The sequence below is a fragment of the Tamandua tetradactyla genome, chromosome 19 (assembly GCF_023851605.1).
Source record: "Tamandua tetradactyla isolate mTamTet1 chromosome 19, mTamTet1.pri, whole genome shotgun sequence".
Classification (NCBI taxonomy): Eukaryota; Metazoa; Chordata; class Mammalia; order Pilosa; family Myrmecophagidae; genus Tamandua; species Tamandua tetradactyla.
Genome location: NC_135345.1, coordinates 44531292 through 44542987, shown reverse-complemented (window position 1 = coordinate 44542987; position 11696 = coordinate 44531292). Strand labels below are relative to the sequence as shown.

Sequence of the window (11696 nt, the reverse complement as noted above, 5' to 3'; positions counted from 1 at the left end):
CACAGACACACATCCTCCCACACACGCGCGCGCACTGGAAGAGCCGGCGGGCGGGCTGCGGAGGCACCCTCCGAGCCCAGCGCCCAGTGGGGCGGGGGCGTCCGAAGGGGCACCAGTCCCGAGGCGCAGGATGGAGGAGGAGATGCAGCCGGCGGAGGAGGGGCCCAGCGTCCCCAAAATCTACAAGCAGCGCAGCCCCTATAGCGTCCTCAAGACGTTCCCCAGCAAGAGACCGGCGCTGGCCAAGCGCTACGAGAGACCCACCCTGGTGGAGCTGCCGCACGTCCGGGCGGCCCCGCCACCCCCGCCGCCCTTCGCACCGCACGCCGCGGTCTCCATCAGCAGCACCGAGCCGCCGCCGCCGCCGCCGCAGCAGCAGCAGCAGCAGCAGCAGCAGTTCCAGGCACAGAGCTCCTACCCCTCCGGGCCCGGCCGAGCCGCCGCTGCCGCCTCGTCGTCGTCGCCGTCCTGCACGCCCGCCGGGTCCCAGGGACACCTGAGGACTCCGGCGCCGCCGCCCGCGTCCCCCGCTACCTCCTCGTCCTCCTCCTTCGCCGCAGTCGTCAGGTATGGCCCGGGCCCAGCGGCGGCGGCGGGCAGCAGCAGTGCGGGCAGCGACGGCGTCAGCCTGGAACTCAGCGCAGGTACCAACTTTTTGGGCTCAACTTTCCTTCTTGCCACGCTGGGGGGAGTGGGAAGCGGGACGGGACCCGGGAAAGAGAAGCTGGTTACCGGGTCTCCCTTCCACGCTCCCAGCTTTGGCGGGAGGGGCGCTGGGGGGGCTCCGGAGGGGGCGTACAAGCGGCAGAGGCAGCCGGGCGTCGGGGCGTCGGAGCGCAGCCGGGAGGCCTCCCCGCGCAGGCAGCAACTTCTGGACGATTTCCCAGCGCCGCAGCCGCGTCCCAGGCTTTCCACGGCGCGCGCGCCTCCTAACAGGTGGCGCCGCCGCTGGGACCCCAAGCCCAGTGAGCTCGCGATGGCAGATTGGCGGCCAGGGCCGTCGGGTGGGGGTCGGGGAGGCAGCCCTGGTTTCGAGGCCGCTGCCAGAGTTGAGGAGCGGGCGCCCCAGGGTGATAGCCATGGACTCTCCCGGAGAAGCAGGAGCAGAGTCGGCGACCCCATGGAGACACCCTCCGTTTATCCTTCACTGCTTTACTTTTTTTCCTTCCATTTCTTCCTGTCTCCCTTTACCCCTTCTCCCTATTTTTTTCTCTCCCTCCTCCACTTGTTTTTCTCCGTCTCTCTACCACTCTGGCTTCTAGTTCTCTTTTTTCTCCACCCCTTTAATGCACTCTCACGCTGCTCCGGTCCTCTCCTCCTTGCTCTAGGGCTCTGTTTCTCTTTCTCTTTTCTTTTCTGAGCGCTGTGTGTTTTTCGTGCTCTCATGGTCTCCTCCTCTCTTCCGCTCTCTTTCCCCCACCCACCCGTAGTCCAAGTTGGGGAGTATAAGATACCCGGCTCTGCACCAGCCCGCGGCTGGAAGTGGCGCTCGCTTTTACCGCGGACTCCAGGGGAGGAAGAGAGATACTCGCCCCTCCTCCTAACCCTCAGATCCCGCGCCGGCCCAGGCCACACCGCCCCTGCCCTGCGGTAGGACGCTGACGCTGCGAGCCAGCCCCTCCGGGTGTGTCTCGGACCCAGAACTCGGGCGTCCGAGACTCCCGGAGCTGCATGCGGCCCGTTGGGGAAAGTAGCTCTCCCTGTCTACCTAACGAGATGTGAACATAGATGGGCTGGTGGCACAGCCTGGGGCCTGTGCCCAAGGACGCTCTCCACGTTTATCCCGCTCTTCATAGCTAAAAGTTCCTGCTCAGGCATTTTAGGGCACTTTGTAGACCTTCAAATTATGTATGTGGGTGGATTCAAGACCTTTTTTAAATAATGAAAATACAAAAGCATTGTCTGTAAATGACTTATAGATGCCTAGGCTAATGTTCTGTTGTTTGTCAATATTTTGACACATGAAGGATAGATTTTGAGAAAGAAAATCTAATTACAGGTTATAGTGAAGACTTTTCTGTCGCATTCTTCACTGTTGTGAAGATGTTTGAAGATTTTAGTGAATGGTCCTTATGTGGGTAACCTTATTTAAGACTCTTTTTTTCCTCTTACTCTTGTCCCAATACTCTACTGTGTTTTAATATTCATTGTTAAGCTATTCACCCACTTCCATTTTCCTCCTTAGTTTTCTTCTGTTTGCCTCCCTTCTTAATGGGGTTCCAATTCTTGCTCTCTGGGAATAGGATCTTTCTTCTCTTTTCTGTACCACTTCTCATCCATGGCCTGTTTATTCTCAGACTCTGCTTTACCTTTCTTTCTTTCTTTCTTTCTTTTTCTTTTTTTTTTTTTTTTTTTGGTTTCCAGCAGTTTCAGTTCCTCTTCTTTCTCATTTTTCTATATGTTACTTACTCCTTTGGATAACCTCAGTTCTACTAGGCTCCTTGGTTTTTGATAGGTGTATAGTTTTTTTCCCTTGTTTATCTGCTCAATTTAGTCTTTGATCTCTTAAGTTTCTTCCCTTCCATTTTGCATTCTCTTTTTAGTCTTTGCTAAAAAGACTAAAAATTGCTTTTCAATCTTTGACTTCCCCCTTATACACCATAAATGCCCCTCCCCTATTGCTATCTTTATCCATAATTTCAACCTTTCTTTTTTTCTTATTTTCTGAACCAACCCCTTCTTATCCATTCCATGATCCAACTCTGGCAGTTTTTTTCTCATTCTTTCTTTTACATATTGCTTTTATTTTGTTCCCTCCTTCTCGCCTTGTTCTAAATGTTCTCTTTCAATGCTTCTTCATATGTCCTGTTTATTTGGTTTCTGTCCCTGGTAGAAATCACAATTTTGTTGAATCTAAAGGTGAGAAAGGGGCTTTGTTGAGACCCTTCAAAGTTCTCAAGGCAGCTTCCTTTTTTATTTTTTTAAATTTTATTTTAAGGAGAAGTCAAAGACAAGCTAAGGGCACGTACACATGTACTTATTGGAAAGATAGGAATTGGATGGTGAGGAAATAGAATTCTTTAAACACTTCCTTTTTAAAGAGAGTACTCTGCGGTATGAAAAATAGAAGTTAGAAAATAAAAGCATCTTTGGAAGACTCACTTGTCTTAAATCAATGAACTATTTCTTTAAAAAAAAATGCCATCCAATTTTTTTTTCATAATGGCAAACATCAACACAGCAGAACAGGATGCAATTTTTCTAAATAAATAAATCAATGATATGTCATACAGTCAGGAAAATGGTCTGGGAGTGAACAAAAAAAGCCTCAGTACAAGCCATTGTACTGTGCAATTCAATGACCACATTGAATTGTGGTCATAATATCAATCACTGATGGACAAAGCCACCTTTTACCAAGCACAGTGATGTGAGTGGCTATCAGAGGGACAGTCACCTGAAGAGCTGATTGGTTACTTGAGGCCCTAGTGGTTCCACTTTGAACCAATGAACATGTGCACAGGCCAGTTAAGCACACTGGATGATGGTGGTGGTGGAAGTGGAAATTGCCTGTTGCACCCTTGCAGAAAGCATTATCACAATGTCTCAAGCCACCTTGTAAACTGAAAATAGTAATAAACATCAATGTGATGAAATGAGTCAAGGATAGAAGTGAAGACATAAATGCGTGGCTAGAGTAAATGCAATAAAAAGATGGAAAAGGTTGAAGTGAATCTTATTTGTCATTAAGGGCCATAACCCTTTGAGAAGAGAGATATGTGATTAAAAATAGATTTTTTCAACATTCTTATAAAATCTCTTGAACAGTGTAATTTTCCTTAAAAGGGCTAATATACCATGGTTTTAAAAGCATATTTTTACTCTGTGGGAGGCTTAGAGTTAAAACCCACATAGATCTTGATATGCAGCCTAAATTTGGCATCAGGAAATGGGAAATTGCATCTTTAAGCAGAGTACAATCAAAAATGAATTACAATAAATCCTATATAATTGCATAGGTCATTCTCTTTAATGAGATTTTACTAACCTGACTGTCAAGCTTTTGAGTCAGGCAGATATTTTATCTTCTTCAACTGATAAAAGTGTCAGCTATAAACCACCATATAAATATTCATAAATCTACACATCTGTGGCAGCCTATCAGCATCATTCTTTTGGACATTAAAAGCATTCTAATTACTTTCTGTCTAGCAGAGCTGAAATGCTGCCTGTTATAGTATGTGCTTGGCAGGCATGATTGCTTTTGTTTGCCATCACAAATAGCAGCATCCTATTTTATATACCGATGGTCCAGAAAATATTCAGGGATTGACTGAGCAGGATGAATATTAGGAAGCACCATCTGGTTTTGATAGCACCGAGTATATTAACTCATCTGTTAATTTTTGACACATCATTGATTTATTTATTTAGAAAAATTGCATCCTGTTTTGCTGTGTTGATGTTTGCCATTATGAAAAAAAAATGGATGGCATTTTTTTAAAAAAAAGAAATAGTTCTTTGATTTAAGATAAGTGAGTCTTTCAAAGATCCTTTTATTTTCTAACTTCTATTTTTTATACCACAGAGTCCTCTCTTTCAAAAGGAAGTGTTTAATGTCTGAAGGAATTCTATTTTGAGCTAGTTGGAAATTCTTTTGGTAGATATAATACGTGAATACATGGTGATGGTGGGTGTCAAAAGATTTCTGCCTCTGCTTTTTTAATATTAATATATTTCACCCTTCGGTGGGCAAAAATCAAAAGGTTACCACTAATCTTGACTACTGTGGTCTCCTTCATAGAAACAGAATACTCTTGGGGATGTACTGTGATGGGCAAATTCCATTCAAGGCTTTACTTACAAAGAAGGACGTTAAAGTAGGAAACCTGTGCTTGATTGCAGAGTTCCATCCCTGTTCTAGTCACTTATCAGATTTAAGATGGGTTAAGCCAGTTAAATTCATAAGAATTTCTAGAAATGGATTTTTTAATTAAAAAAATCATGGGTTCATATTTTGAAATCACACTGGGCACAATTTGCAACATGATATTATCTCCCAGTAGGTTGCACAATAAAGCAAAATAAATTAGACAGAAGTGGTCATTTTAGAGGGCTTTGTGATTGTGATTTATTAATCTTTTATGGTGTTTATCTTTGGGAAGTTAGGGATAAAGAAGAATAATTTTAAAGCTCTCTGTAAACTGTTGGTTTTGTACTTCCCTGTTATCACATGACGGGGAACTCTGTGAGTAGGGAAAAAAAATAGTTGAAAAAAGCAAAATACATGGTCACATTTTGTCCAATTAAGAATCATGGATCAGTGGCCATTCAATTGTGTTCATATGAGAACAAAACTTTTCTCCATTTCTTAACAATAATGGCCATCACACAGTACTTGCATTTCTAATTACATTCTGTCTGGAAAGCTAATGTATTGCTGTCTGTGATATGTATTAAGTGGAAAGATTTGCTACTTTCTACAAAGTTTAATAATATTTTCATCACATCCTTCAACATATTAAATAGTAAATACGATTCAAATCTTTCAAGGTTTTAAAAAGGGGAGAAATTCAACTTTAAGGGTTTGCAGTTACTATTTTTGTGTATATCACTTTTGAAAACAGATTCAGAATGAAGCATTTTAAAGGCTGCAGGCAAGAACTATTTTATGATTGTAGGTATTCTCTGATACTCTGAATGCACTTTAATACATTATGTCATAATGTAGTGTATTAAGTAACGATTTTTTTCTCAGCATAATATGAGTTTATCCTTCAATTAAGAAAATAAATCATGCTTGTCTCTAAGTCAGATTTTTTCCCATCAGAATCTATACCCTAATGTGATTTATCAATGTGATTAAAATACTGAGTGTTCTTTAGGACGTTGAATAAATATATTTGATGAGTTCTTTCTAGGCAATTCTATTTTAGCCTTCTTTCATACTTTGTCCCTTTCATCAAGGTTATGTTAAAGGTGTATGTGCTGTAAATCAATTGGAACTATGCTGATTAAAATGCAAACAGTAAATACAACTTCAGGTCTAGAATGGGATTATAGGATTAAAATGAATGGAAGCTGCTGTTGTGCTCAAATTGAAAATTCCCAATCAGTTTCATCCTTTGATTTTACTAATAATAGAACAAAAGCCGAGAAAGTAAAGAAATAAGAGTGCAACATCTTAAACCTCCCCACTTATATGGTACCACTACTTTGCTTTCTTATTTATTTGTTTTTGTTATTGTAAAGAAATGACACCCAAATATTTGGGGTCTTTTCCCATTAAGTTTTGGTTTAGATCCTAAACTCAGTTTTTTACTTCCTCCTGGGGGACATAACAGTTCCAGCCTCGGGTATGAAAAAGATATTTCCTAAATCCATATCATTTGTTCTCCAGAGTAGCAAACAGACTACCTCAGCTGCCTCTTTCGCTAGGTTCTGAGCATATCGTCCATGGGATTTTTTCGCCTGAAATTATACCTGGCATTTGGCTCTTTCTACAGCACTCAAAATAATTATGCAAAAAATGGGCCTTCATCTAACATTTGCAAGACTCAGGACCCTAGGTAAAAATGGAAGCCCACATGCCATATACCTAAATAGCTAAAAGATGTGAATCAAACTAATTGTCACATATGTTTTATCCATCTACCTTAACAAATACACTTTCCTAATGGAAACCTGAAAGGCCAGGTTGACTTTGAAATTTTCTGATTCCTAAGACGTGGAAGGGAAAAGCCACACCGTGGCATTCTCTTCTATCTGTCACCAGGGGACCCTCACATACACATGTGTGGACACTCCAGTCCAAACTTCCAAGATCTGGCACTTTGGTCTGTCTTGGGGAGGATGGCTCAGGAGAGAGACCAGCACAGGGCTAGATGCTATCTGAGCAGGAAACTCGTGAGTCTCGGGTAGCTCACCATGGGAAAAATGTGGACTGGAGGAGGAAGGGTCAGAGCATGGGGCCAGGGCAGGGGTTCCCATGCTTAAGTCTGAGGTCAGTTCTGCTCCCAAGAGTGAGGAAGCGCTATCCAAAAAAGAAAATATTCCTAAGGACCTCTGTCTGCCAAGGATGGTCTCAACAACCCCACCTTTAGGCGAGTAAATCCAGAAATGCCATAAACTAAACTAAAGTTTGTACATATTTACAAAAGTCCACTCAGACGTTTAATATTTCTTGAGGAACATGTTGGCCCTCAATCCTCACTGATCACTGACTACATGGAACATAAAATCTATGCTCTCTCCTGAAAGGAAGAGACCTGACCTCTGTACTGGGACTTGTGATACTTTCAGAGAGATTCAGACACAATAGCATTTTATAGGTTTTGGGCTTCGTGTGCATATTTGTACTTAATAGTTGGAAAGAGGGACTTGGAACCCCTCAGTTCCCCAGTTATATCGTGAAAGAATAGTAAGAGAAAGGACACAGTAGAGCATCCACTGCTTGGAGGTTTCTTGAGGTGTGGTTTCAGTGGTCAATTGTCCAGGGTTTTCTAGACGATTTCTTATTGCAGCTCTTCTGGTTGGTTGTCCCCAAAGAAGCCCTCATGCACCTCACCATTCTTTGTTTTGAACTATTTCTTTTCTTCAGAAAGAAATGCAGCTTGTTAAAATTTCCAGAGGGAGCAGATAGCCACTTACTTTTTTATCATGAACAGTTACAGGTATCTAAAATCCACAGTGTTTTATTTATTGCTATTATTCTAGCTAGAGGGGAAAGGAAATGGAGAGGCATCTTCATACCACTATGAAAAACCTTTTCTGTATTTCCAGTACCTATTCTGGGTGGTGCTCAGGAGAGAAAGAGAATCTACCTTGTGGCATTTCCATTTGAGATGAAATATCAAGATGCTTAGACTGATATAGTTTTATTGCGTCATCATTTTTGTTTTGCTTTGCTCTTTCTTTGTTTTTGCAGTAAGTCGATTGCTTTCTGACTGCTTGCTTTAGCTGTTTACTGATTGACAAGAGATATGCTTTTGAAGTCATGTATATAGACTAACTTTGGTTACCACAGCACATTCCATTTTAGGAGATTTAGCAGCCTAATGGATGACGCTCTAAGATGAGGCATTCTGCTGATTTTCAAATGATACTGAAGTAGGTCAGCCTAAACCTTGGCCTCAACAAGAGAACCAAGTTAGCAGATGAATTAAAATTTAACCTAGATGCACCTGAGACTCAGAGTTAGAGTGCTGGTGCTGTGAAAGTCACCATTACCCCATTCAACAACTGTTTAAAAAAAAAAGCTGAAAAAGTGAACAGACTTTGTCTAGAGATGTAAATGAAGCTGATCTGCGTAGGACTAAGGTAAATCAGAATACTTGGTAGAGGATAATATGACCCATATTTTCAAACTTCAACCTCTGTATGAGATCAAAGGGAAAGATGTTTATTTGGTGCAAAACATATATTTTTAATACCACATTATCTAATTTGACCTGTACAGTCAGTTTACTTGAATAGCATAATTACATGGAATTTTGAATGTGGCGTGAGATCTTGTTGTGTATACAGGTTAGTGTGATGTCCCAATATATCCTAGAGTAATTTGGGCAGAGAATAAAAAAGTATTTGGAAAGTCCACTTGAGGGGCTAGGGAGAAAGGAGGAAATATTCAACTTCCCCATCTGGGAAATTCCTGATATTCTCATGAGCAAGCAGTGAGGACAACCAATTCAATAGGCTAAGCCCTCAATTTTAGGGCTTGCCCCTATGAAGCTTATTACTGCAAAGGAGAAGCTAAGCCTACTGATAATTATGCCTAAGTGTCACCCCCAGAGAACCTCTTTTGTTGCTCAGATGTGGCCTCATTGCTAAGCCATCTTGGCAGGTGAACTCACTGCCCTTCCCTCCTCCCCGCCACTATGTAGCACATGACTCCCAGGGATAAACCAGGACTGGCACCATGGAAATGAGAAAGGCTTCTTGACCAAAAGGGGAAAGAGAGGAATGAGACAAAATAGTCTCAGTGGCTGAGACTTGACTCAAACAGAGTCAAGAGGTTATCGTGGGGGATATTCTTACACATTATATAGATATCCCTTTTTAGTTATCGTGTATTGGAGTGGCTGGAGGGAAGTACCTGAAACTATTGAACTGTGTTCCAGTAGCCTTGATTCTTGAAGAAGACTGTATAACTATATGGCTTTTACAATGTAGCTGTGTGATTGTGAAACAGTGTGTCAAATGCTCCTTTTATCCAGGGTATAGACAGATGAGTTAAAAAAAAGAGGATTAAAAATAAATAATAGGGGGAGATAAAGGGTAAATATTGGGTAGATTGAAATACTTTTGGGTCTAACTCTGAGTCTCAGGTGCTTCTAGGTGCTTGGGTCAAAGAGGGGGGAGGGGTCAGGCGTATGGGATGTATGAGTTCTTTTTTTTTCTTTTTATTTTTTTCTGGAGTGGTGGAAATGTTCTAAGAATGATCATGGTGAAGAATACACAACTATGTGATGATACTGTGAGCCATTGATTGTATAATACGGTTGGACTGGATGTGTGTGGATATTTCTCAATAAAAATGCTAAAAAAGAAAAACAATTGAGTTAGAAGGGATAATGGAACACAGATGTGGGATGACAGGCAGTTTTGCTTTGGGCTCAAGTTTAACTTCTCAGGCTACCCTTTGTTTTATCTCATATGTCTACTGAGATCTTGAAAAAAGTCTTATCTTATCCCGTTTGCATCTGGGAGCAAAGTACACTCGACAGGGATTGTATCAGCTGATTAATACAAGGGAATGAGGGTACTCCAGAGGTAGAAGTAATGATTGCTTTAAAACCCCTATCAATGAGGAATTGAGTCTGCAGTGGCTGGTTCGATTCATTAGAGTGAGGGCATTAATGAGGCCAACAGCATGAGTTCAGACCTGTACAGGCCAGTTAGCGCCACATAGAAAAGTTGTGGTCCAGCCATTTCCCCAAGTGAGAGACTGAGAGTGACTCATCAGGCACCCCAGCAGTCTCAGAATAGGAAGCTATGCGTTCTCACAGGGAATTCACCATGTCATCTGGGCTCATCACTGTAAGAGTGGAAATACATATTTTAACACTTTTCATTGTTAAGCTTGAAATAACTGATGACCTTGCTTATCCCTTGCCCTTGACTGTCAGTTTGTGACAGATCCTTTCATTTGTTTCAGAGAGTCGTATGATCCTGGATGCCTTTGCCCAGCAGTGCAGTCGAGTTCTTAGCCTCTTAAATTGTGGAGGAAAACTGCTGGACTCCAACCATTCTCAATCCATGATTTCTTGTGTCAAGCAGGAAGGCTCAAGTTATAACGAACGACAAGAGCAGTGTCACATCGGGAAAGGGGTCCACAGTCAGACCTCAGACAATGTAGACATAGAGATGCAATATATGCAAAGGAAACAACAAACTTCTGCCTTTTTAAGGGTTTTCACTGACTCCCTACAAAATTACCTGCTCTCAGGGAGTTTTCCAACTCCGAACACCTCTTCAGTCAGTGAGTACGGCCACCTGGCCGACGTGGATCCTCTGCCCACCTCGCCCGTGCATACACTGGGCGGCTGGACCTCCCCAGCCACATCTGAATCCCATGGTCACCCATCATCTTCTACGCTTCCAGAGGAGGAAGAGGAGGAGGAGGAAGGTTACTGTCCTCGCTGCCAAGAGCTGGAACAAGAGGTCATTTCACTGCAACAAGAAAATGAAGAGCTCAGAAGAAAGTTAGAAAGCATCCCAGGTATCTCACCATATTATTTGCAAGAAACTGCAATTCCTACTTCCACCAGTTGTTTTGTTTGTATTCATGTATGTATGCATATATGTATGCATGTGTTATTTTGGCTGGCAATGTAGAAAAGTTGGAAAAATAGGCAAGCACAGGAAGTCCTTAGCCTGTCCAATGCCAATTGGATGATGAGCCACTGGCTTCACCTTGTCTATATTTAAGCTACCATGTTTTGGGGTATAGACCTGAAAACCATAATCCTATTAATATATTAATATGTCTTTGTCAATTTAAAAGTGATTCCTAGATGTGGTTCAATGAGATTGAAGTAGGTCAAGTGTTGTGATCCTGAGCTTCCGTCTAAAAGTGACCCTGTTCCTTTAAAATGGCTTCTGTATTTTAAAGGCTTTGATGTATGTGTTTTATTAGTCAGTGATAGAAATTAAAATGAAATGATACTTTCAGCGGCAGGACTTGAGTAGTACTAAACAAATGGCCTCTGCTATTCCATTAATTTCCTTTGCCTTTCTTGTTCCATTTCAGCAGGCATAGTGTCTTTTTAGCATGTAAATTTTCCCTTGAGATTAATAAGAAACTGTAAACTAAAACTAATTGGTCGAAGACAGACCAGTAATTAAGTTGACCCAAAACCCTGTTTGCCCCTGGCTAAATATGAGGCATTTTCCACCTCTTAGAGACACTATATTTGTAGAACAATAAAGTTATCTTTTTGGTAAGATCTCCAAGCCCAAATCTGTATTAGTCAGGGTTCTCCAGAGAAAACAGAACTAATGGTGTGTGTGTGTGTGTGTGTGTGTGTGTGTGTGTGTGTGTGTGTGGTGTGATTTATTATAAGGAATTGGTTCATAGGGCATGAGGGGGCTGGTTAAGTCCCAATTCTGTAGGCCACATCACAAGCTCCTTAGTCCAAATTCTCAAAGCCAGAGGCTGACGGTTCCTGCAAGAGCCAATGTTGAAGTAGAAACAGAAATTCTCCTTCTGACCTCTGAATCCCTCAGTCTTGGCTTTTCAGACCTCTAACTGATTG

At 42.3% G+C, this 11696-nt stretch overlaps 1 protein-coding gene across 3 annotated transcripts in view; it reads left to right on the top strand.

The window, feature by feature from the left end:
* Positions 1-50: 50 nt before the first annotated feature.
* BEND4 (BEN domain containing 4) overlaps positions 51-11696 on the top strand; it is a 37475-nt gene continuing 25829 nt past the window's right edge. For all 3 annotated transcript variants that reach the window (XR_013165854.1, XM_077136760.1, XM_077136761.1), the window contains exons 1-2: positions 51-644; positions 10097-10660. Coding sequence is in view for 2 of the 3 variants with exons in the window: in XM_077136760.1 (XP_076992875.1) it covers positions 131-644; positions 10097-10660 (1078 nt within the window). In the remaining variant the exon portion in view is untranslated. The remainder of the gene's footprint in view (positions 645-10096; positions 10661-11696) is intronic.